The sequence below is a fragment of the Pseudophryne corroboree genome, chromosome 6 (assembly GCF_028390025.1).
Source record: "Pseudophryne corroboree isolate aPseCor3 chromosome 6, aPseCor3.hap2, whole genome shotgun sequence".
NCBI lineage: Eukaryota > Metazoa > Chordata > Amphibia > Anura > Myobatrachidae > Pseudophryne > Pseudophryne corroboree.
In genome coordinates, this window is record NC_086449.1 from 659,929,620 (window position 1) to 659,954,387 (window position 24,768).

The 24,768-nt window shown below is 45.7% G+C and overlaps 1 protein-coding gene across 3 annotated transcripts in view; it reads left to right on the top strand.

Annotated features, from left to right (window-relative positions):
* Positions 1–24,768, top strand: part of RARS1 (arginyl-tRNA synthetase 1) — a 190,295-nt gene that overhangs the window by 135,420 nt on the left and 30,107 nt on the right. For all 3 annotated transcript variants that reach the window (XM_063928231.1, XM_063928232.1, XM_063928233.1), the window contains exons 8-12: positions 6,633–6,762; positions 9,455–9,559; positions 11,956–12,134; positions 20,355–20,464; positions 21,873–21,978. In XM_063928231.1, the coding sequence (XP_063784301.1) occupies positions 6,633–6,762; positions 9,455–9,559; positions 11,956–12,134; positions 20,355–20,464; positions 21,873–21,978 (630 nt within the window). The remainder of the gene's footprint in view (positions 1–6,632; positions 6,763–9,454; positions 9,560–11,955; positions 12,135–20,354; positions 20,465–21,872; positions 21,979–24,768) is intronic.

Sequence of the window (24,768 nt, forward strand, 5' to 3'; positions counted from 1 at the left end):
TCTGTTTATCATACTGTTAACTGGGTTCAGATCACAAGTTATACGGTGTGATTGGTGTGGCTGGTATGAGTCTTACCCGGGATTCAAAATCCTTCCTTATTGTGTACGCTCGTCCGGGCACAGTATCCTAACTGAGGCTTGGAGGAGGGTCATAGGGGGAGGAGCCAGTGCACACCAGGTAGTACTAAAGCTTTCTATTTGTGCCCAGTCTCCTGCGGAGCCGCTATTCCCCATGGTCCTTACGGAGTTCCCAGCATCCACTACGGACTATGAGAAATAGAATTATCGGTAAGTAAATTCTTATTTTCTTCAACTGGGTGTGCTGGCTCCTCCCCTCTATGCCCCCTCCCACAGGCAGCGGATGCACACTCTGCAAGCTCCAGGGTTTTTCTTCAATTTAATTTAAACTTTTACTTATTTCAGTATGCTGTTTGGGCAACAGCATACCCGCACCGTGGGAGTTAGGGTGGGGGACGGTCACCGGCCTTGCGAGGTGTCAGAGCCGCATCCCTGCTGTAGTACCACCGTCCCGAGAGGTTGTTTGTTCAGCGGGGCACTGCACCTTGGCTGTCTCAATCGCAGCACTCCGCACACCTCTAACATTAGCCTGAAGGTGACATTGGTGGTGAGTACAAACTGGGGGCTCCGCTAGGGGGGTCCCCCTGTTCAAGGTGTGGCTGAAACACAGGGGAGGCATACGGGACCCTCCTGGGGGGACCCGCTATAGCCCCCTGTGTACACTGGCAGCGGTTTAGTGAAAACTCGCATTTATGTTATATTTTAAACTGTTTGAGAGACATTGCCAGTATAAATAACCCTGAAGCTCCGGTGCCATTACAGGGGGTGGAGCTTCCTCAGAGCAGGCTCAGCGGCATTTTGGCGCCTTCCTCTGCATACAGCAGCAGGTAGCACACACAGCTCCTCCAGACAAGCAGGAACACGCTGGAAACTTGGTACAGGGTGTATCTCAGGAGGAAAGCCGCTATTGTGCACATTCTGTGTCCCATGGGCAATATATATGTCTATAATATAACATATACAGTGTTTCACTGAATACAACAACTACCAGCCTCACTGGTGCTAGGTGGTTTGGGTGTGCTGGTACCTTCTCTCTTGTCTCCCCCTCACATACAGTAAGGGCCGACTTGCATTTTACTTGTCTATGGGGGTAATTCAGACCTGATCGTAGCAGCAGTTTTGTTAGCAAATGGGCAAAACCATGTGCACTGCAGGGGAGGCAGATATAACATGTAGAGAGAGTTAGATTTGGGTGTGGTGTGTTCAGACTGAAATCTAAATTGCAGTGAAAAAATAAAGCAGCCAGTATTTACCATGCACAGAAACAATATAACCCACCCAATTCTAACTCTCTCTGCACATGTTATATCTGCCTCCCCTGCAGTGCACATGGTTTTGCCCATCTGCTAACAAAATTGCTGCTACGATCAGGTCTAAATTATGCCCTGTGTGTATGTGTATGGCTGTATTGTTTTTGCAATCATGGTAAAATAGAAGTTGTGCAGTGTATAACACCAGATTCTCCCCTCTATCATCTGGCTCCATTTCATGTGAACAATGCAGTCAGTCCTCACAACTCATTGAGGAGGCTGTGGGGGGAGGGTCCAGAGCCTTCCTGGCTAGGTGCAGTCAAAACTATGATGTCTGATATGTCATCTCGGCTCACTGCAAATGTATATAAAACTCAGCAATTACAGCAGGCTGTTGCAGACCTGGCTGCTAGGGCAAATGTCCCCCATCACCCCATCTCTTCAGGTCCACAAATACGTGGTTTGCCTGCCTTATTCTCAGATTCTGATGAAGAAATACAAAAGGATGGGGATGACGTGGACCCCATTGGTGGGGATCCCCCTTCAGCACAGGGTATTGAACCCCTCATTCTGGCTATCCCTGCGACAAAGCAGTCGTTTTTCCTCACACAAAACAAACTGTCACTTTCCCTGCTTCTACTGAATTAGAGGACCTATTTAAGTTAGCCTGGAAAAATCCAGACAAAAAATACCAGGTGTCCAAACTGTTTTTGCACACTTTCCCATTTGCTCCTGAAGGCAGGAAATTCTGGTAAGTACCCCCAGCTGTGGACATATCAGTCTCTCGCCTCTTTAGGAAGGGCGGTACTGCCTGCCCGGGGCTCCTTTACCACAAAGGACCCTGGGGATAGAAAAGTTGAGACTACACTGAAGTCTATCTACACTGCAGCAGGTGTATCACAGAGACCGGTCATTGCAGGTTGCTGGATGACACATGCCATTCATATGTGGGCTACTCAGATTCAGGAGGGCCTCTCAGGGGATATGTCCCTGGTTACTACAGTGACTCTCCTAAAACACATTCAGGACACTGCACGTGTCCTGTGTGACTCTCTCAAGGAGATAGGCAATATCAATGCTAGGACCACTGCTATGGCAGTGTTAGCACGCAGGGCCTGGTGGTTGCGTCAGTGGGTTGTGGACGCAGAATCCAAGCGCAATGTAGAGTCTCTTCCCTTTTCAGGGGAATGGCTCTTCGGGGGAGAACTGGATGCATGGATCTCTAAGGTTACTGCTGGGAAATCCACAATTCTCCCCTCTGGGGCCCCGCCAGCTAGAAGGACCTATCCGGCGCCGTCTACTCAGTCCTTTCGGTCCACCAGATTTCGATTAGGGCCAGAGGTGCCTCCAGTGCGGCTAATGGTACCAGAGGTAAGCCTAAGAAACCAGCCAGTGCCGGCTCTCAGGAACAGAACATCAGTTCAGCTTACACTAAAACCTCAGCATGATGGTGCACGCCCACCTCGAGGGGATCTCGAGGTGGGAACTCGATTACGTCACTTCAGCCACATCTGGGAAAGCTCCTGCCAGGATTCCTGTGTCAGAGAACTCATATCTCAAGGATACAAGCTGGAGTTCGACAGTGCTCCTCCCCAACGGTTTTTCAAATCAAGCTTACCAGCTTTGGAGGATACGCGGGCTACGCTGCTGCTGGCCATCAACAAGTTAGCTCAGTCACAAGTCATTGTTCCAGTACCACTGCAGCAACAAGGGCAAAGTTACTACTCCAGTCTGTTTGTAGTGCCGAAACCAGACAGGTCGGTAAGACCCATTTTGAATCTGACGTCCTTGAACCCTTACCTAAAGGTTTTCAAGTTCAAGATAGAATCTTTGCAAGCAGTGATTGCAGGTCTGGAAGAACAGGGATTCCTGGTATCCCTGGATATCAAGGACGCCCATCCATATCCCGATTTGGCCTCCTCATCAGGCTTATCTGAGGTTTGCCCTGCTGAACATTCACTACCAGTTCCAGGCGTTACCCTTTGGCCTGTCTACAGCTCCAAGGGTGTTCACGAAGGTGATGGCGGAGATGATGTTCCAGCTCCGAGTCCAGGGGGTCACGATTGTCCCTTACCTGGACGATCTCCTGATAAAGGCAAAATCCAGGGAGCTTCTATTGCTCCATATAGATCGCACTATCCAGCTTCTGTCTCACCATGGGTGGATCCTCAATTTACAGAAGTCCCACCTGGAGCCATCTCAGCGGCTCCTGTTCCTGGGAATGATCCTGGATACTGTGGCACAGAAAGTGTTCCTTCCAGAGGACAAAGCGAGAACACTCCAGGAGATGGTCCGCATGGTTCTCCGACCTACTTGAATATCCATCCATCTTTGCATAAGATTGTTGGGAAAAATGGTGGCCTTGTACAAGGCAATCCAGTATGGAAGGTTCCACGCCAGAACATTTCAATTGGATGTCCTGAGCAAGTGTCCGGTTCACATCTTCAGATGCATCGGGTGATTCAACTGTCACCTCAGGCCAGGAATTCACTCCTGTGGTGGCTGCAGTCTTCCAACCTCCTGGTTGGATTCAGGATTGGATCCTCCTCACGACGGATGCAAGTCTCAGAGGATGGGGTGCTGTCACCCAAGGGGCTCAGTTCCAGGGCAGTCTACAATGCTCTGATTCAGGCCTTTCCTTTGCTCAAGGATCGGGCGATCCAGGTTCAGTCGGACAACGTCATGGCAGTGGCGTACATCAATCGACAGGGACAAAAAGCAGGGCCTGCATGCGAGAAGCATCAAGGATGATACTCTGGGCGGAAAGAAATGCAAAAGCGCTGTCCACGATCTTCATTCCGGGAGTGGACAAATGGGAAGCGGATTTCCTGAGTCGTCACGATCTTCAACCAGGAGAGTGGGGGCTACACCTTCAGGTGTTTCAGCAGTTCATTTTACCGGTGGGGTTGCTCACAAATCAACATGATGGCGTCTCGCCTCAACAAGAAGCTTCGCTGCTATTGCTCGCGAACCAGGGATCCTCAGGCGAGCGCAGTAGATGGACTGACATCGCCTTGGCCGTATCAGCTGGTCTACCTATTTCCTCCAATTCCGTTGATCCCGCGGGTGCTCAAGAGGATCAGACATCAAGGTGTTCAGGCAATCCTAATTGCCCCTGAGAGCTTGGTACACGGATCTTCTGGGCATGTCCGTAGAAGACCCTTGGCCTCTGTCGCTAAGAAGGGACCTTCTTTAACAAGGACCGTTTGTCTACCCGGACTTACGGCGGGTTCGTTTGACGGCATGGAAGTTGAGCGGAACATCCTAGCTCACAAGGGCTTTTCCAAAAAGGTCATTGCTACAATGGTTCAGGCCAGGAAACCTGTGACGTCAAAACACTATCACCATATCTGGAAGAGGTATGTCTCCTGGTGCGGGGAACGCACTTATCAGCCTGCAGAGTTCCATTTAGGGCAGTTCCTCCGTTTTCTACAGGCTGGTGTGGATAGGGGCTTACGTCTGGGTTCCATTAAGGTCCAGATTTCATCTCTCTCCATTTCTTCCAGAAGAAATTGGCAGTGTTGCCAGAAGTTCAGACCTTCTTGCAAGGGGTGCTTCACATACAACCACCGTTTGTGCCGCCCACGGCACCTTGGGATTTGAATGTGGTGTTGAATTTTCTACTGTCCTCCTGGTTTGAACCTCTGATGACGGTAGAAGACAAGTACCTCACATGGAAGATGGTGATGTTACTGGCCCTGGCTTCTGCTAGACGTGTCTCAGAATTAGGGGCATTATCGTGTAAAAGTCTGTATTTGGTCTTTTACGAGGACAGAGCAGAGCTCCGGACTCTAGACAGCAGTTCCTGCCGAGGGTCGTCTCTGCGTTCCATTTGAATCAACCTCTTGTAATTCCGTCTAGTTCTTGCACTTCTGCTCCTCCGGAGGCATTGGATGCTGTGCGAGCCTTGAATGTCTATGTCAAGAGAACGGCTCGAATCAGAAAGACGGATTCCTTGTTCGTGCGATTCCTTGTTCGTGCTGTATGATGCGCAAAATAAATGTTTCCCTGCTTCAAAGCAGTCTGTTGCTCGTTGGCTTAGGCTCACTATCCAACAGGCCTATGAGCACGCAGCTTTGCCTGTTCCACAGTCTCTGAAGGCTCACTGTACTAGATCTGTGGGGTCTTCCTGGGCGGCTGCCCGTGGAGTCTTGGCTCTGCAACTATGCCGGGCTGGTACCTGGTCGGGGAAGAACACCTTTGTGAAGTTCTACAGATTTGATACCCTGGCCAAAGAAGATACCCAGTTTGGACAGGCGGTACTGCAAACGTCTCCGCACGTTCTGGAAGCTTTGGACGTCCCCATCGTACTAATGTGTCCCCAATATCCCTTATGGATGCTAAAGAAAATAAGATTTGTACACCTACCGGTAAATCCTTTTCTCGTAGTCCATAAGGGATATTGGGCGCCCGCCTCAGTGCAGTGACTTTCTGCAGGTGGTTTGTTGTATGTTACCTGCTCAGCTGTTGCTGTTTTGTTGCCAGCCGTTGCTGGTCTTGCCTGTTCAGCTTTTGCTGTTTTGTTGCCAGGTCGTGTTTATGTTATTGGTGTGTTGGTGAAAAATCTCACCACTCCTTGTTGTTCAATTCCTCTTTCGAGTATGTCCTTTCTCCTTCGGGCACTGTTTTTACCTATAACTGCCTGTGGGAGGGGCATAGAGGGGAGAAGCCAGCACACCCAGTTGAAGAAATTTAAAGTGCACTGACTCCTTTGGACCAGTCTATACCCCATCGTACTAATCTGTCCCCAATATCCCTTATAGATGCTAGAGAAAATTATTCACCTTGGTAAAAGCAAATTTAAAGTGCACCGGCTCCTTTGGACCCCATCTATGGACTATGAGAAAAGGATTTACCGGTAGGTATTAAAATCCTATTTTTACTTTACTCCACCTCCGAATCAGCCACTAAGGGTTAGCTTTTGTCAAGAGACAATTAACTTACCAGTATACTTTTGGGAGTGTGGGAGAAACAGAGCACCGGGAGGAAGCCCACACAAGCATGGGGAGAATATACATACTCCACACAATTTGGGCCGTGGTGAGACACTAGCCATTACACATTCTGCCCAAACCCTCAGTAGACGATTCACATACTCAAATGAGAGATAGGTACCCCACATTTTATGTTATAGTTATAATACGTGTCCACGTACAGTATGTACACTCACCTCCGTCCCAAATAGTTTCAATAATTGAAGCTCTGCTGTAGTTTGCTGTAAAGGTATTTGAATGTATGCAAGCTTTGTCATGTGTTGTAAATGGATGTGCCTCTCACATAGATTTGTTACATTTATGCTGCTAGGAATCCAAAAAGAGATTTGATGAAGATGAGGAATTTAAAAAAAGGGCATATCAATGTGTGGTGCAACTGCAAAGCAAAAGGCCGGATATCATCAAGGCATGGAACCTGATCTGCGACGTATCTCGGAATGGTAACCTTACATAGTGTGCCTATTGATGCTGTCAGTGTATTGCTACAAGCGTGCAACATGCAAGCTTTATCAGTTATGTGCTTGCTTTACATTAGATTAAACAACATAATTTTAGATGTAAAACACATACCCAGTGCTATTTTTCAGCAAGAACTCCATTCCTGAATCTCTCATTAAATATGATATAATCAGGGCCTGGGTTCTTGAGCCTCTCTTGGGCCAAAATACATTTTCCATGAGATAAGTTTTATTTTAAAGTCTATTTTGAGTACCTTCTTGTGTAAAAAAATAAAATCCGTCTATCTTTCACTTTTTTTAATAGTTCCACGCCCAGACCTGTAGTTCCTGAACATATTTTTCCAGAATATAGTACTGCACATACCGTATCTAATGCGCACTGAAACTGTCGTTTTGTAGTGGCAGGTGGAGAAAGTAATGCCTTAGAGAGAGTCAGACAAATTTCAGCTGTGTTGGGAAAATGGGCTTCAGTTGTCTTTTGTACATGAACACCATGAACTCGTTCTGTTCAGGTTGTTTATACAGACCTCCAATAATCCAGCTTGAACCTGTTCAGGTTCAAATTGGGCCAAAATGATCCATTTAACTTAGTTGGACCAAGAAGAGAAACTAACCCATTCTACTTTTCCATGATTGGATTGAGTTTACATGTGATGTTTTATGTGTAGGAGGACATTGTGCTTCCTTGCCCTTTTTATTGCGCTTATCTTGTGTTTTGTGAAGTTTGATCAGCTAAAAAAAACAAAAAAAAACGAAACCCTCCTGCAGCAAAAGGAGAACGAATTTGTGATTTAAAGTGCTCTCACTCCTGGTGCGCCTCTATATCGCAAGGCTTCCAGAATACCCCAGTGGCCTCACATGTAATTTCATAAAATAAAAGTTTTGGATTCCATTATTTACTTACAGAAATGAATCATTTCATAATTAATTAATTACTTACAGACATGTTCTATATGCCATGGGCCTAATTCAGAGTTACCTGCAGCAGCAAATTTGTTAGCAGTTGGGCAAAACCATGTGCACTGCAGTGGAAGGGGTGGGGTGGAGGGGGGCAGATATAACATGTGCAGAGAGTTAGATTTGGGCAGGGGTGTTCAAACTGGAATCTAAATTGCAGTGTAAAAATAAAGCAGCCAGTATTTACCCTGCACAGAAACAAAATAACCCACCCAAATCTAACTCACTTTGCAAATGTTATATCTGCTCTTCCTGCCCTCCAGCATAACTTTACCTCCCAAAATTTCACTATCTATTGATGGCATAACTATCTCCTCTAGCTCTCAAGTATGCAGCCTTGGAGTTATCCTTGACTCCTCCCCCTCCTTCAAACCACACATTCAGTACCTCTCACAGATGAGCAATTTCCATCTCAAAAATATTTCCAGGATCAGGCCCTTTCTCACTCTGGATGCTACTAAAACCCCCATCCACTCACTGGTCATCTCCAGATTGGACTACTGTAATCTACAGTCTGGCCTCCCTGACAAATGTCTCTCTCCACTCCAATCTATCCTCAGTGTTGCTACCCAGCTTATGTTCCTCTCCAAACATACTATGTTTACCTACCCTCTCTTACAAGCCCTTCACCTGCTCCCCTTCCCCTTCCGTATCCAATTCACGCATCTTACACTTGCTAACAAAGCCCTCATCCATTCCTCTCCCATTTACATATCTGACCTTATCACCCTTTACACTGCACCGACCTCTTCACTCCACAAATACATGCCGCCTCTCCTGACAACTGATTACTTCCTGCCTCCAAGATGTTGGCCGTGGTTCTCCTTGCCTCTGGAATTCCCTACCTCTCCTTGTGAGACCCTCCACCTCGCTACAAAACTGGCTCTGAAGACACAATTCCTTATCTCTCATCCGAACCCTCTCTTACATGCTCACTTCTACCCCATAGTCACCCCTGTCTATCTGCCTCTCGCGAGCAAAGCCCTCTCCCCTCATGCGCTTTTCCCTCTCTAAACTATTTTTTACTCCATACAGCAGCGCCTAATCCTCAGTTTCTCCCACACTGAAGATTATTTCAGTGTCCTGTCCCCCTGATGCAGCTATGTTTATATACTATGTACTTGTCCTACATTGTCTTGTACTGTAAGTAATTTTCTTATTTTGCTCATTTGGTTATGTATTTTGTTAGGCGCTGTGGCTCCATATAAATAAAAAAAAATAATAATAACAATAATAGTTACAGGTCTTATTCACAGCCATATTCTTTGTTCCCTAGTTGCTTCATTTGCCTTAGTTACTTTTTCATTTTGACACCTTATTATATGTCATTCAGAGTTCCACCATAGTCACAGAACAGGTTACCAAATTTTCACACAAACTTGCTTTTAATTCACATATATACAATTCCATAAAGAACATGTTTAGCAGCACAGATGATTGCAGGTCCTAATAATTACACATCTTAGATATTCATGTACACATGAACAGGCTAGGCCATACTGCACATGCGATAACAGGTCCTAAACAATAATTCAAAAACAAAAAACATCTAAAATTCACCAGGCTACACTATGAAATTAGAAAGTTGTTTTCAGTTAAATTTAGACTGGACAGTAAGACCAAACGTACCATGGTCAAAGGGTCAAATCACTTTATTTAGTTTGATAAAAATATGCTTTAGTTAATTTAATTTTTATTTATTTTTTTACACTTCAAGAATTTCAGAAAATTTATGACTGTCTGGATATTCGCATCGTCAACAGAGGAGAGTCCTACTACCAAGACCTAATGATCCAAGTTGTGAAGGAGTTTGAAGAGAAAGGTCCTTATTTGTTATTGCACAAGTCTTTCACAGTAAAACATGCTGTATATTATTACTATTAGATACCCAGGCTGGTGTCATCCATCAGTCTCCATGAATATAGGAGAAAGTACACTGTCCTTTGAAAAGACAAATCTTGAAGGTCACAGCTTGGGGATATTGGCAGTTAGTTGTAGTTACTAGTACACGTTTTTAGCGTTTTTCCTGGCAATAACGATGGCATCTGCAGGTTATGACATGTCATTTGTCCAGGGTACAGGGATGGCTAGGCTTCCTAACAAAGCAATACACAGGGTACTTTCTGATTAATTCTACTTGATATTTTCTCCTTTAGCGGCAAAGGCAATGTATATGATGGGTTATGTCTCACCACTATGTAGCAGGACACCAGAAAACAGATTGACTCCTTGTATCACCTATAACTCTCCTTCTGTTTATAATGGTTTACCGGCACTGCCTGGAAGGGATCCTTCCAGCTGCTCCCTGAGATGTTTTGCTGGCACAACCTGAAAGGGATACCCTTTACTGGAAGCCCCTGGAAGGAAGCGCCAGTAACAAAACCGCATCCCCTTCAGCTGTCTCTGGTGCCTTTCTGACGCTTCCTTAGACCTATCCCAGCAGCATCCCCCCCCCATATAGCAACCTCTGTCTCCTGTCCCTTCCTCAGCTGTGGGTCATATGGTCCATGATGCCTGATGTAAGCAGAAGTTTTTATTGCTGCAAAGTACACCGCTTTGCCATGGCATGTATGGCTAAATAATAGCTATTTGCTTCCTACCCAACAGTAAGCTGGAAAATATTTTAAAATTAAATGTACTGTAGAGCTTTCAAATTTCCCTAGGAGCAACGTTTGTCACATATCCTGTCCAAGATGTTATCCAAAGCCATCTGCATTGAGGAAGGGGTAGTTCACGAAGCGCACCTGGGGAATGTGGCTTAGAAAATGCAGAACCAGTTGGATCTGGCACGTGTACTGAGCTGATAAATCAGCAGCAGGGATCCACAGAGGGTCCCTCATCATTCCTGCACAAGCAGTGTATCATTACAGATAGGGGACGTTGCAGCAGAGAAGCTTACAGAATGTGGCACAGTCTGCTTACTTTCTTGAGTGGTGCGGTCTGCTCATAGGATACAGGGCAGACCTGGCCAAAACGTTGATTACGATCTGGTTTCAGTTAATTTGTAGTTTTAGACTTTCAGTTTATAGCAAGCAGCAGCAGCAGCAGCGTAGTGTTTAGGACCCACTTTTCCACTCCTTTTTTCAGTGGTACACAGTTTTGTCTGCAAATTGCTAGACAAAATTACCTTTGGTATAACAGAGCTCCCACTTTTCCACCAAGTGACCATGTGGTCTCGGGTCATGCTGTTATGAGTTATTTCTTGGCTCTTGATATCAATACCATGAATTCAGTCTTTTTTTTATCTTTTGTAGGAAGGTGCATGGCTTCCCCCACAGATGCCTTCCTGTCCTGCTGCTTATGCTCCTGGTCAACATATTACATAGACCATGCTGCAAAAAAATAAAGTTTATTGGACAGAGAAGAGGTTAAATCTTAAGACAAAGAATGCTGCCTATAAAAATGTATGCACCCTTTTCCGAATCAACTGAATTATCTGTGCCCAACTCCGTCCACTGCCTTATTTAGGCAGTATATTGAGGACTGTAAGAACTAGCGGAAGTCTTTGCACTAAGGTCAAGTTTTTTGTCCTATTATTCTCCAGTTTTCAATGGAACGTCAACATTGTTCTTTAATCTCTACAGGGTTCTCCTCCAATACTCCCTAGTTAAAGTCCCCTGTGCTATCTCAAAGCTGGCAGCCATTCTATGAATTTGGTGCACTACCTATGGATTTACTTATCCAGGAAGTATGCATGCTCTGTATGTCCTTGCTGATGACATAAGAAGTATGTCTCGGTCATTCTCACACTGGATTCAGCAGGTCTATTCTGCAATGGGGGTAATAGTTTACTAAGGGCTAATCGTGCACTGGACCAGGTTGGTCCCTCCAGGGCTGTACATACTAGGCAATCCGCAGGCTAAATTTTACAAGGTGTAAACAGCCACCTCTGCTGAGAGGAATGTCTTTGGTACTGTATTAGGTGTTTCATTTTCTGGCTGCTTTTGGGAAATTCACTTGTTGCTAAAGGAAAAAGCATTTTTCACTTTTTTTTGTCATTCTAAATGTTTTTCTCTGAGGCAGTGTTAGGGCAGCGGCCGGGGCAGCCCAAGAAAGGATTTACCAGTAAGCACCACAAATGTTATTATTTTCTGTACCATTTTCACTGCTTGCTGTGTGCAGACAAAGAAGATAATATGAAATGGGTTTGGGCATTATATTTATACAAGTTTTTAGTTAAGTCCGTTCAGTAAAAATGTTTGCTTTTTTTCCCCCTAGGTCTTGTTCAGGTTGATGAAGGACGAAAAATTGTGTTTCCTCCTGGTTGCACCATACCTTTAACAATTGAGAAATCTGATGGGGGTTTCACCTATGATACATCAGATCTGGCAGCCTTAAGGCAGAGGCTAAAGGTGGAGAAAGGCGATATTCTTATTTATGTTGTCGACAGTGGACAGGTGAGATATGTAAATGTACATTTAACGCATAAGTCATTCTAAGAAAATACTAGTAACATGAAAAGGTCGTTGTTATAGTCTAAATATTTTCAAAGTATTCCATATATTCTGGGACAATTTGCAAGTAGGCTTGTTATGTTATTATTGATGGATTCAAATCATAATAAATGCAGCTAGGGCTAAGAATCGGGGGGTGACGGCTAGGGCTAAGACACCGGGGGTGGCGGCTAGGGCTATGACTGGGGTGGGGATGGCGGCTCCCCCTCTAGTGCCTAGCCCTAAACCCCTCCCTGGACCCTAACAGTCATCACAATATTTACCCTTGTTCCACATCTGGATACCGGCATCGGTAACATTACCGCCGGCATCCCGACTACCGGGATGGTAACAGCATCCGATGCAGCTGATACTAAACAAACTCACATTAAATTGCATTCCCCCCATAGATTGTAAGCTCCAGTGGGGCAGGGAGTGATGTCAGTGACCTAAAAAAATTCTGTAAGCACTTCGGATTATATGTACACTATATAAATAATTGTCAATAAATAAGTACAGTCCCCATAGACTTTTATGTGGACTGGAAAATACTGACTGTAACAAGCTTCTAAATGTGTGTTTTTTCTGAGATTGTCTCCCAACAGAGGATTCTAGCTATTATCTTCTAGAAGCACCTAGATAAATATTAAGTGGCATCTGATTGGTTTCCAATGGGCAACTTCTCCACTTCTTAAAAAAAAAAAATTGCTCCAATATACCCCAGAGAGAGACATATTTTGATTGTTTTAGCCATTGGAACCTATAGGCTACAACAGTGGTTCCAAAACTTTCTTGAATCACGGATACCTAAAATATCTGCATTTTTTTCACAGCACCCCTAGGCAAAAGTTTGTTGCTGAGAAATTTTGAAGACATTATTAAATAAAGTAAATTGTGCTTACCTGTCATCCTTAGGTTCATTTACAGTGCATCCGGAAAGTATTCACAGCGCTTAAATTTTTCCACATTTTGTTCTGTTACAGCCTTATTCCACAATGGAATATATTCATTTTTCTCTAACGTCCTAGAGCACAGGTTCTCAAACTCGGTCCTCAGGACCCCACACAGTGCATGTTTTGCAGGTCTCCTCTCAGAATCACAAGTGAAATAATTAGCTCCACTTGTGGACGTTTTAAAATGTGTCAGTGAGTAATTAATACACTTGTGCACCTGCTGGGTGACCTGCAAAACATGCACTGTGTGGGGTCCTGAGGACCGAGTTTGAGAACAACTGTCCTAGAGGATGCTGGGGACTCCGTAAGGACCATGGGGATAGACTGGCTCCACAGGAGACATGGGCACTTTAAGAAAGACTTTGGATCTGGGTGTGCACTGGCTCCTCCCTCTATGCCCCTCCTCCAGACCTCAGTTTGATACTGTGCCCAGTGGAGACTGGGTGCTTTCACGGAGCTCTCCTGAGTTTCCTGTCAAAGTATTTTAGTTAGGTTTTTTATTTTCAGGAAGCCTGCTGGCAACAGACTCCCTGCATCGAGGGACTGAGGAGAGAGAAACAGACCTACTTCTCTGAGTTTCAAGGCTCTGTTTCTTAGGCTACTGGACACCATTAGTTCCAGAGGGATTGGTACGCAGGTCTTACCCTCGCCGTCCGTCCCAGAGCCGCGCCGCCGTCCTTCTCGCAGAGCCGGAAGATAGAAGCCGGGTGAGTATGAGAAGAAAAGAAGACTTCAGAGGCGGCAGAAGACATCTTGATCTTCATAGAGGCAACGCACAGCAGTGAAGCTGTGCGCCATTGCTCCCATTCACCTCACACACATCTGTCACTGTAAGGGTGCAGGGCGCAGGGGGGGCGCCCTGGTCAGCAATATAAACCTCTCCTGTGGCAAAAGTACATATATACATGTACAGCTGGGCACTGTACATGTATATAAAGAGCCCCCGCCATGTTTTTAAGAATTTTGAGCGGGACAGAAGCCCGCCGCCGATGGGGCGGGGCTTCTCCCTCAGCACTCACCAGCGCCATTTTCTCCACAGCACAGCGCTGAGAGGAAGCTCCCCGGACTCTCCCCTGCTTACTCACGGTGACGGAGGGTTTTCAAGAGGGTGGGGCACATGATTGGCGCATATACATACATAAAGGCGCTACTGGGTAAACATTCTGTGTTTTTCCTGGGTCATATAGCGCTGGGGTGTGTGCTGGCATACTCTCTCTCTGCCTCTCCAAAGAGCCTGGTGGGGAACCTGTCTTCAGAAAAGAGTTTCCCTGTGTGTGTGTGGTGTCGGTACGTGTGTGTCGACATGTCTGAGGTTGAAGGCTCACCCAAGGAGGAGGGGGAGTGTATGAATGTAAGGTCTCCGTCGGCAGCGCCGACACCTGACTGGTTGGATATGTGGAATGTCTTAAGTGCTAATGTAAATTTATTGCACAAAAGATTAGACAAAGCTGAGGCTAGGGAACAGTCAGGGAGTCAAACCATGTCTGTCCCAATGTCGCCGGGACCTTCGGGGTCTCAGAAGCGAACACTATCCCAAATAGTTGACACAGATACCGACACGGATTCAGACTCCAGTGTTAACTACGATGATGCAAAATTACAGCCAAAAGTGGCTAAATGTATTCGATATATGATTATTGCAATAAAAGATGTTTTGCATATCACAGAGGAACCCCCTGTCCCTGACATGAGGGTACACATGTATAAAGGTAAGAAGCCTGAGGTCACCTTTCCATCCTCACATGAGCTGAACGAATTATGCGAAAAAGCTTGGGAAACTCCAGACAAAAAACTGCAGATTCCCAAAAGGATTCTTATGGCGTATCCTTTCCCGCCAAAGGACAGAATACGGTGGGAATCCTCCCCTAGGGTAGACAAAGCATTGACACACTTATCAAAAAAGCACTTATCAAAAAAGATAGCGCTGCCATCCCAAGATACGGCTACCCTCAAGGATCCTGCTGACCACAAGCAGAAGGTTACCTTGAAGTCCATTTACACACATTCTGGTACGATACTCAGACCGGCAATTGCGTCGGCCTGGGTTTGTAGTGCTGTAGCAGCATGGACAGATTCCTTATCAGCGGAAATTGAGACCCTAGATAAGGATACCATTTTAATGACCCTAGGGCATATAAAAGATGCTGTCCTATATATGAGGGATGCTCAAAGAGACATTAGTTTACTGGGTTCCAGAATAAACACTATGTCTATTTCTGCTAGGTGAGTCTTATGGACCCGACAGTGGACAGGTGATGCCGACTCAAAGAGGCATATGGAGTTTTTACCTTACAAGGGTGAGGAATTATTTGGAGAAGGCCTCTCGGACCTCGTCTCCACAGCTACAGCAGGTAAATCAAATTTTTTGCCTTATGTTCCCTCACAACCTAAGAAAGCGCCTCATTATCAAATGCAGTCCTTTCGTTCAAATAAAAGCAAAAGAGTACGTGGATCGTCCTTTCTTGCCAGAGGTAAGGGCAGAGGGAAAAAGCTGCACAACACAGCTAGTTCCCAGGAACAGAAGTTCTCCCCGGCCTCTGCAAAATCCACCGCATGACGCCGGGGCTCCCCTGAGGGAGTCCGCTCCAGTGGGGGCACGTCTTCGACTTTTCAGCCACATCTGGGTTCACTCGCAGGTGGATCCCTGGGCAATAGAAATTGTTTCTCAGGGATACAAGCTGGAATTCGAAGAGGTGCCCCCTCGCCGGTTTTTCAAATCGGCGCTACCGACTTCTCCCCTAGAAATGGAGATAGTGTTACATGCGATTCACAAATTGTGTCTTCAACAAGTGATGGTCGAGGTTCCCCTGCTTCAAAGAGGGAAGAGATACTACTCAACTCTGTTTGTGGTCCCGAAACCGGACGGTTCGGTCAGACACATTTTGAATTTAAAATCCCTGAACCTTTACTTAAAACGGTTCAAGTTTAAAATGGAATTGCTCAGAGCGGTCATCGCCAGCCTGGAAGGGGGAGATTTTATGGTATCTCTGGACATAAAGGATGCATACCTACATGTTCCCATATATCCTCCTCATCAGGCGTACCTGAGATTTGCGGTACAGGATTGTCATTACCAATTTCAGACGTTGCCGTTTGGGCTTTCCACGGCCCCGAGGATTTTCACCAAGGTGATGGCGGAAATGATGGTGCTCCTGTGCAAGCAGGGTGTCACAATTATCCCATACTTGGACGATCTCCTCATAAAAGCGAGATCACGGGAGAAGTTGCTGAACAGCGTATCACTTTCACTGAAGGTGTTACAGCAACACGGCTGGATTCTCAATATTCCAAAGTCGCAGCTGAATCCTACGTCTCGTTTGATCTTCTTGGGCATGATTCTGGACACAGACCAGAAAAGGGTTTTTCTTCCGACAGAAAAAGCTCAAGAACTCATGACTCTGGTCAGGAACTTATTGAAACCAAAACAGGTGTCAGTGCATCACTGCACTCGAGTCCTGGGAAAGATGGTGGCATCATACGAAGCCATTCCCTTCGGCAGGTTCCATGTGAGGACTTTCCAATGGGACCTACTGGACAAGTGGTCCGGGTCACATCTACAAATTCATCAGCCGATCACCCTGTCCCCCAGAGCCAGGGTATCTCTCCTGTGGTGGCTGCAGAGTGCTCACCTCCTAGAAGGCCGCAGGTTCGCCATTCGGGACTGGATCCTGGTGACCACGGACGCGAGCCTTCGAGGTTGGGGAGCAGTCACACAGGGAAGAAATTTCCAAGGTCTTTGGTCAAGTCAAGAGACTTGTCTCCACATCAACATCCTGGAACTGAGGGCCATATACAGCGCCCTACGTCAAGCGGAGGCATTACTTCGCGACCAACCAGTTCTGATCCAGTCAGACAACGTCACCGCAGTAGCTCATGTAAACCGCCAAGGCGGCACATGGAGCAGAGTGGCGATGGCGGAAGCCAACAGAATTCTTCGCTGGGCGGAGAATCATGTAAGCGCACTGTCAGCAGTGTTCATTCCGGGAGTGGACAACTGGGAAGCAAACTTCCTCAGCAGACACGACCTACATCCGGGAGAGTGGGGACTTCATCAGGAATTCTTTGCGCAGATTGCAAGTCAGTGGGGACTGCCCCAAATAGACAGGATGGCGTCCCGTCTCAACAAAAAGCTACAAAGGTATTGCGCCAGGTCAAGAGACCCTCAGGCGGTAGCTGTGGACGCCCTAGTGACACCGTGGGTGTTCCGGTCGGTCTATGTATTTCCTTCTCTTCCCCTCATACCCAAGGTGTTGAGAATAATAAGAAAAAGAGGAGTGAGAACCATCCTCATTGTTCCAGATTGGCCATGAAGGACCTGGTATCCGGATCTGCAGGAGATGCTCACAGAAGATCCATGGCCTCTTCCTCTAAGACAGGACCTGTTGCAACAGGGGCCCTGTCTGTTCCAAGACTTACCGCGGCTGCGTTTGACGGCGTGGCGGTTGAACGCCGGATCCTAGCGGAAAAAGGTATTCCGGATGAGGTCATTCCTACACTAATAAAGGCTAGGAAGGGCGTGACATCAAAACATTATCACCGAATATGGCGAAAATATGTTTCTTGGTGTGAGGCCAGGAATGCTCCTACGGAAGAATTCCATCTGGGCCGTTTTCTTCACTTCCTACAAACTGGAGTGAATTTGGGCCTAAAATTAGGCTCTATTAAGGTTCAGATTTCTGCCTTATCCATTTTCTTTCAAAAGGAATTGGCCTCTCTCCCAGAAGTACAGACGTTTGTGAAGGGAGTACTGCATATTCAGCCTCCTTTTGTACCTCCGGTGGCGCCTTGGGACCTTAACGTGGTGTTAAGTTTCCTTAAGTCACATTGGTTTGAACCACTTAAAACGGTGGAGTTGAAATATCTCACTTGGAAAGTGGTCATGTTGTTAGCCTTGGCTTCGGCTAGGCGAGTTTCGGAATTAGCGGCTTTATCACATATAAGCCCCTATCTGGTTTTCCATATGGATAGGGCGGAATTGCGGACCCGTCCTCAATTCCTACCTAAAGTGGTCTCATCTTTTCATATGAACCAACCTATTGTCGTGCCTGTGGCTACGCGTGACTTGGAGGATTCCGAGTCCCTTGATGTGGTCAGGGCTTTGAAAATTTACGTGGCCAGAACGGCTAGAGTCAGGAAGACAGAAGCACTGTTTGTCCTGTATGCAGCCAACAAGGTTGGCGCTCCCGCTTCAAAGCAGACTATTGCTCGCTGGATCTGTAACATGATTCAGCAGGCGCATTCTACGGCAGGATTGCCGTTACCAAAATCGGTTAAGGCCCATTCCACTAGGAAGGTGGGCTCTTCTTGGGCGGCTGCCCGAGGGGTCTCGGCACTACAGCTGTGCCGAGCTGCTACTTGGTCGGGGTCAAACACCTTTGCAAAATTCTATAGGTTTGATACCCTGGCTGAGGAGGACCTCCTGTTTGCTCAATCGGTGCTGCAGAGTCATCCGCGCACTCCCGCCCGTTTGGGAGCTTTGGTATAATCCCCATGGTCCTTACGGAGTCCCCAGCATTCTCTAGGATGCTAGAGAAAATAAGATTTTAAACCTACCGGTAAATCTTTTTCTCATAGTCCGTAGAGGATGCTGGGCGCCCGTCCCAAGTGCGGACTACTTCTGCAAGACTTGTATATAGTTATTGCTTACATAAGGGTTATGTTATAGTTTCATCGGTTTTGGACCGATGCTATGTTGTTTTTTCATACTGTTAACTAGATAGTATATCACAAGTTATACGGTGTGATTGGTGTGGCTGGTATGAATCTTGCCCTTGGATTAACAAAAATCCATTCCTCGTACTGTCCGTCTCCTCTGGGCACAGTTTCTCTAACTGAGGTCTGGAGGAGGGGCATAGAGGGAGGAGCCAGTGCACACCCAGATCCAAAGTCTTTCTTAAAGTGCCCATGTCCCCTGCGGAGCCCGTCTATCTCCTGCAGCTTAATTGGAGTCCATCTGTGGTAAATTCAGTTGATGGGACATGATTTGGAAAGGCACACACCTGTCTATATCATTATGGGGTATTGTGTGTAGAATTTTGAGGAGAAAAAATTTATTCCATTTTGGAATAAGGCTGTAACATAACAAAATGTGGAAAAAGTGAAGCGCTTTGAATACTTTCTGGATGCACTGTATGTGGTGGTGGACAGAGTTGAGCTTCTGTTTATTCATATACAGTATTTCAGGATGTGAGCTGTGCACTATTTTTTTTACATTGTGCTACCTGTGGTCTCCATTCCTCACACCCCCAGCTGTTTAAGTGCCCTGAGTGGATTCATAGAAATGGATTTATTGGTAAGTACCAAAATCCTCTCTTAAAGACTGAGCCTCCATCTACAGTACCTCTGCTTGTAATTGGCACTGATATGTACTGTGACTGCCGGAATCTCCTCAGGCTCCATCTATCCAATCAACTATATTTTGAACCCAAGCACCCGTGAGAAAGCAAACTGGCATCCACATGTCTGGTGGCAGATTACTCGTTCTGTCCCACTAATAACTGAATGCAGCTGCTAGGTCTTCACTTACTGAAAGTCCTACCAGAAGTATCCTGCTGCAGCAGCAACGTTACTTATAAAGTGACATTTCAATGATCAGCAAATGTGACATTCATTGGGTTGTGTTAGTCCAGGACTAGTTTCTCTGATTTCATGCTATATAAAAATAGCAGGATCTGTATCTCCTTGTAGTGTTTTAGTATCACCATCATTGTTTATTTATAAAGGGAAACCCTGCTTACCGCTACGTCGCACAGCGCAGATTCGTTACCATGAGTGGACATTTATCAAATCTACCATTGAGAATGTGAAGCGTTCATGCTCTGCCTCTGCAGCATGCCGTATTAGTAAACATTCTTACTACCTGAAGACACCTCTGTATACTTGCTTCTGCTTTGCTGTATAGGTACATGCTCATTAAGGCAATGTGTCTATGTTGACCATGCATAGTGCTGAGTTACATAGCTCTCCATCACTGAGGAACAAATAGTCAGCGTTAAGTGCCAATGTATTACTCGACTCGATCACTTGCATCCGTGGGGCGTACCCTCATATACTGTGTGTAAATCTGGCTAGTGCCTCCCCAGCCATTTACCTCACTGCATGTCACTGACACCCTTTTTTGTCAGCAGCCAGGAAACCATACCAGTAAGCTTTCTGGTCTCTGGGAGGAAGGCGGAGAACCAAGAGAAAACCCGTATAGTAAGATAGCTATTTGACATTCTCTGTTTTACAGGGCATACATTTGCAGAATGTGTATTCTGCTGGTCGGATGATTGGTTGGTATGATGCAACTGTGACCAGAGTGGAACATGCTGGATTTGGTGTTGTCCTAGGGGAAGACAAGTAAGTAATGCAACTAACTGCATGTGACAGTGTAACATTTGCTATTTAGAATATGGTATTTAGAATAAAAACTGTTGCTGAAGATCTACATAAATAACTTATTTATGGTCAGTAAACTAGGCACTAGTGTAAACTGTTAAGTATGATAATCACTGTTACAACTGTTACGTTGTGTGATAGTCATACTATTGCACCCAGCACACAGTCTTACATTTCTGCTATAAGTTTCTCTTGCATTTACCATGGTTTTTAATCATTCAGTGGAAACTTTGCAAACTTAGAGGCCCATTTATCAATGAGTGATAAAACTCGTTGTGAATTATAAAACTTTGGCATATGATAAATAGTGCTCCATCCAATCAGCTCCCAAATGTCATCTGTTCAGCTTCTGTCATGTGTTTGAGAAATGACAGTTTGGAGCTTATTGGTTGCAATAAAGCATTAAGTTAATGTGCATCAAATTATCGCACCTATTTCGCATTAATTCCGCTTATCGCCAGTATGCACGCTTCCGTTTATAGCACAATTCAATTAGAAAACAGTTAAATAGGCATTCACACGATAATTGTTGCTGGTGTTACAAGCGTTAAGTATAGGTGAAAATGGGGAAATCTGCCTGTGCCCCCCAAAAAGGCAATGCAGGATAACAGTATAGAATATTCTAATATAACTATAGAAAGCCATTTTTTTTTGTACAAAACAAATGCTCTGCTAAAGTAAGTTGTACAGAAAAATGGGTAGTGGTAAATAGATTTGAGTAGTTTTAAGCCACTTTTGAAATAAAAAACAATTGCAAAAAGAAAAACCCCAATAACTTCCAGCTGCAGGCCTAAAAACCCTGTTGCTTGTACCCAATTTCCTGCATTTTGCAATTTTTTGCCAAAAAAATTACATGACATTATTGGTCAAATAAAAATAATTCCATTTAGTCATTAAGGGGGGATGTCTCAGTGTTTCTAATCCAAGTCCCAACAATTTTTGAGCTGTACAGGAACTAGTTTTAAATATGTACACAGTTGCAGATGAAGCACAACGCAACTTGGCATTAAAATAAACTGTAGCCGCTGCACTGTAGTACTTCATATACAGATTCACACCCATTCGCACACATATACTAGTAGCACATACTGTAATCATTTAATTAGTGCAGTCTCGTTAAGTGCTTTCGTTGCATCAAATGCTAGTAAGACGCACATTTGAGCAAAAAAGATGCTGTGCATACTGAGTTGCACTTGTCCCGGTGCGTCGTGTAATGCTCTTTGGCGTGACTGCAGCAATAGTGTACAAGGATACATCTGTAGCACTGCATTACATGTTATCCTGTATTCTCAGTTATCCAAACCTGGTTACGCTCTTTTCTTATATGGCATTGAGGTAAGCTATTTCTTACCTATCTTATATATTACAGGAAAAAATTTAAGACCAGATCAGGTGACACAGTGCGATTAATCGACTTGCTGGAAGAAGGGCTCAAACGCTCAATGGACAAATTAAAAGATAAGGAGCGGGATAAGGTAAACTACTTCATGGGAAGAAAATAATAAAGCGCTTCCTCACATTGTGGCTTTTCCGGTACAGTGACTGCAGCCCTACAGCTATGCCTGTCTCTTCTCTTAGTGGCAACCATCATAGCACATGTCCCTTTACTAATAATGCTGTAGTCCCTTTTGTTGTATTCTATTTCAAACAGCAGATGGTGCTTCATTACTGCTAATGTCACCAAGATCCATCTTTAATATTTTCCCCTCAGCAATTTGTACCAACTATTCTTTATCTCAAGGGTTCTCAGCAATACAAAATAAAATAACACACAAAGGCCAGATAACACACAAAGATGATAAAAAGAGGATTTTTGGTACTTACCGATAAAACCATTTCTCTGAATCCTCTAGGGGACACTGGAGCAGTCTTAAACATTAGGGGTGTGAAGCTTGCAACCGGAGGTGTGGCACAATCTAAAATTAGCATTGTCTGCACAGCCGGCTCCTCCCCCTTCACATCCCTCCTCCCTCAGTTTGAAAAATTTGACTGAGAGAATAGGACATGATACTATAGCACAATGCGAGGAACCGAATCGTACAACATATCAAACAGCATCCAAGAAACTTCTTTAAGCGAAAAACTAACGCTGTTTGTGCGAACTGTATGAACAAGAACTTTGAACACAGCAGGCTGACAGCACCGAGGCGGGCGTCCAGTGTCCCCTAGAGGATTCAGAGAAATGGATTTATCGGTAAGTACCAAAATCCTCTTTTCTCTTTCATCCACTAGGGGACACTGGAGCAGTCTTAGACATTAGGGGACGTCCCAAAGTTATCCCCCAGGGAGGAGTGCTGTCTTTTTTCTGCAAAACTAAACGTCCGAACTTAGAATCTACGGACGCAACAGTATCAAACTTGTAAAATTTAGCGAACGTGTGTACTGAGGACCATGTCGCCGCTCTGCAAAGTTGAGTAGTGGAAATACCTCTGGCAGCCGCCCATGAGGCACCCACTGATCGGGTGATATGAGCACCCGCCTGAACCGGAACCTGTTTGCCACAGGAATATAAGCATGCCAAATGGCAAGACCAATACATCTAGACAGGCTGCTTAGATGCTGGCCAGCCCTTCTTTGGCCCATCATAAAGACAAACCAAAAGTCCGATGTTCTGAAGAACGACGTAACTTGTACGTATTCCCGTAACGCTTGGACAACATCCACGGACACGTCCCCATCTGCGAGACCCTGGCAAGATGGGACCACAAGTGGCTGGTTTACGTGAAACCCCGAAACAACCTTAGGAAAGAAATCTGCTCTTGTACGGAGCTCTGCCCTACCCTCATGAAAAAGTAAAAAGGGACTCTTACACGATAAGGCTCCCAACTCAGAAACCCGGATGGCCGAAGCCAATGCAAGCAATAATACGACCATCCAAAAGAGGGGAGGCGGTCAACATCCCGCTGGACGGGATCCCAGCGGTCGAAATACCTACGCCGGAATCCCGACCGCCACAATCCCGACATATTCTCCCTCCGTGGGTGTCCACGACACCCATAGAGGGAGAATATAATAGTGTGCCGAGCGTAGCGAGGTACCGTGCCCGCAAGGGGCTGCGTTCCTCTCGCCACCCCTGTCAGGATTGTGTGGTCGGGATTCCGGCGTCGGGATTTCGACCGCCGGGATCCCGCCCAGCGGGATTACGTACTAATCCCCAAAAGAGATATGTCAGGTCTGTCCTTGCTAACGGCTCAAAAGTTGGTGATCCAAATTCCAACACTCAATTTAAGTCCCAAGGTGTAGCCGGGAGGATGAAAAAGGGTGTTGGATTCTCAGAACCCCCTGTAAAAAGGGTTGAACCTATGGCAAGGATGCTAACCGCTGTTGAAATAGGATGGAGAGAGACGAAACTTGAACCTGCAGAAAGCCCAGCCTCAGTCCTATATGTAGACCGGCCTGAAGGAAAAGTAGAATTCATGATACGTGGAAGTTCATCGAATTCCACCCACGTTCTCGACACCAGTCCATGTATCTCTTCCAAATCCTGTAGTAGTGCATGGCTGTGACCGGCATTCTAGCGGCCATCATCGATGATGGCCGTTCTTGGTATCCCTCTGTTTCTTAAGATATGGGTTTCAATAGCCACGCCATTAAACGCAGCCTGTTCAGGTCTGTGTTAGAACGGTCCCTGAGATGAAAGGTCCTCTCACTGAGGTAACCGCCAAGGATCTTCCGCTAGTAACCCTTGCAGGTCTGAGTACCAACTCCTGCGGGGTCAATCTGGTGCGATTAGAATCTCCCACACTCGTTCTCGGTTAACCGTTTCAGAACCCTGGGTATGAGTGGAAAAGGGGATCTTGCCGTCTAGTAGGGCTACCCTCAATTTTACTGTTTTCAAGATGAGACCTGAAAATTGAATCCTGTGAATTGGCATGAGGTTGTATTTCCGGAAATCACAATCCATCCCTGTTGAGAAATATCAGTTGTTCTTGGAAGGTGCCCCAGATCAGCAGATCATCTAGACGAGGTACGATCGTGACCTCTAACCTTTTAAAACTTGCGACCCTTCTCTGCAAAAATTCTTGGGGCTGAAGATAGACCGAATGGTAAGGCCCCAACTGGCAATGATCTTCCACCCTCACAAATTCTAAGTACTTGGTAGGAGTCTAAATCAGAATATTCCATTATGTCCAAAGACACTGACTCCTCCGGGTCAAGGTCTGCAATGACCGATTGGATTGAGTCCATCTGTGGGCACGACAAACAAGATTTGAAGAGAACCCTGGAAAAATATAAATCCTCCAGTAACACCATGGACGTGTTAA